The sequence below is a fragment of the Ostrea edulis genome, chromosome 6 (genome assembly GCF_947568905.1).
Source record: "Ostrea edulis chromosome 6, xbOstEdul1.1, whole genome shotgun sequence".
In the NCBI taxonomy this organism is placed as follows: domain Eukaryota; kingdom Metazoa; phylum Mollusca; class Bivalvia; order Ostreida; family Ostreidae; genus Ostrea; species Ostrea edulis.
The window spans coordinates 40,256,862-40,258,858 of NC_079169.1; the positions used below are offsets into that span (position 1 = coordinate 40,256,862).

The window sequence follows — 1,997 nt, forward strand, 5'->3', positions numbered from 1 at the left end:
AACAACAAATATAGAATATTAATGTATTATTTCGGATTGACCATGATTCTTAGGGCGTGTTCTTTTGAAAGCTACTAAAGGTGAATAAGAAACACTTAATCGTGAAATCGCCCCTTGGCTTGCTAAGTTTCCACTTGAATATCCTTCAAAAATCATTCTTTTATTATTATTTTTTCAGGGTCTGGAATTGGTACAGTGTTTGGAAGCTTGATAATAGGATATGCCAGGAATCCATCATTAAAAAATAATTTGTTCACGTATGCTGTCCTGGGATTTGCATTATCAGAAGCCATGGGCCTGTTTTGTTTCTTGTTGGCAGCTGGTATTCTATTTGCTTTCTAAATTACAAATCTAGAGACTGTTAGCATGAAAGAAAGCAAAATTTAGTAAGAGTGTGAATATTGGAATAAAAAAAAGTCTTCTCTTAACTTTCTTATTCAATTTTTTTTTCAATACAAATTTGTATATGTATAAAATGAACAATTATCAATTTTTCAAGAAATGAATCAAACAAGAAAAAAAAAATATACCTGTGGATCAACAATGGATATTGGACCAAAAATAAAAATTGTGCTTCCGCAAACCCGGTCGACCCTAAATTATAACCCCAACCCTAGGAATTTATATACATGTAGGACTCCAAAGTGCGATGGTGTGAAACGAATGCAATGGAGTGACACGCCGAAGTCCATTGGTTTGTAAACGACAGTGTTTTGGTACATACTACCAACCGTGTGTTGTTACACCAAAATATCGGTGCAAAATCCATGCATAAAACAAGGATAAGAACTTGTTTCGTTGTCGTGTTATGAAACACATTTTCCAACACGAAATCGTATAGAATGTTTTGCATTATAGCATACCCCCAGAAATTTATTACATGTACATCACAAGTAATAAATGATCATGAATTAAAGAATGTTTGGGCAAGTAGATACTTCGACAACAAATGCATTTTGCTGTTCTCACAATCCTCAACAGTGTAAACCTTGCTGTTGTCCATGTCAATCTTAATCGCCCGTTCCTTCCTCCAATACATCCCGAAGAAGTTGGGTGTCAGCACTGCAGCAGAAAGAACCCTCGTTGGGGCAAACTGACGTTGCACTTCGTCGGTTATATCTTGAAAGATGTTGAGAATTTCCTCGCAAACGTTGCTGAACCCCGCAACATCACACTTTGGAGCGACCATCGCACTTTATTAGGTCACCTGAGTAAACTCTACCTATTGCAATTGGTTTTTGTCCGTCGTCGTGCGTTAACAATTGAACATTTTTAACTTCTTAATAACTACCAGTCCCATTCTGTTCAAATTTGATATGAAGCATCATTGGGACAAGGGGGACATACATTTTAAATTTCAGGACTACAGCACCCCTAGGGGCGGGGGCAAAATTGACCAATTTTCAAAAATCTTCTCAAGAACCACACACATGTAAGAAAAACCTATAAATGCATAGTGACGTAGAGCAGGAAGGCCTCTACCAAAATTGTAAATTTCATGATCCCCGGGGTAAGTGTTCTGACCCCAGGACAGGGCCAAACTTGTTATATGGTGTTTATGTGTAAAATACTTGAATAACATTTTCTTTAGTGCTGTTGATACTAAATTGAAAGTAAATAGATATTAAGAAAGAACAGGTTGTCCTTTACCAAAATTATAAATTTGATGATCCCAGGGGTAGGGTTTTGGTAATTTCCGTGGAAAATGAGGGAGTTATTTATATTCGGTCTTTCCTATCCCCCTCGTTTCTGTCCAAGCCTTCATAAAGTATGTGGGAAATCCGTCGCGCTTCGGTTTGAATTTATTTCGGCTTACATTTGATGTGAATCGTTTGAAAACTTGCACAAATCAATTCATGAATGATTTTGCCGCAAGGGAATACAATTGAAACCATTCAATTCCACACTAAAGCAACGATAATCGTCATTTCAAACACAACAGCCTTTCGCTGCCAAATTCGCCTCCATGATAAACAATGACTTCAGCGCATGCGTCA

The 1,997-nt window shown here is 37.2% G+C and overlaps 1 protein-coding gene across 4 annotated transcripts in view; it reads left to right on the plus strand.

Moving 5' to 3' along the window:
- LOC125646548 (ATP synthase lipid-binding protein, mitochondrial) overlaps window positions 1-428 on the plus strand; it is a 38,006-nt gene extending 37,578 nt beyond the window's left edge. For all 4 annotated transcript variants that reach the window (XM_048872903.2, XM_048872901.2, XM_048872902.2 and 1 more), the window contains one exon: window positions 179-428. In XM_048872903.2, the coding sequence (XP_048728860.1) occupies window positions 179-342 (164 nt within the window). In that variant the 3' untranslated portion in view covers window positions 343-428. The remainder of the gene's footprint in view (window positions 1-178) is intronic.
- Window positions 429-1,997: the final 1,569 nt, after the last annotated feature.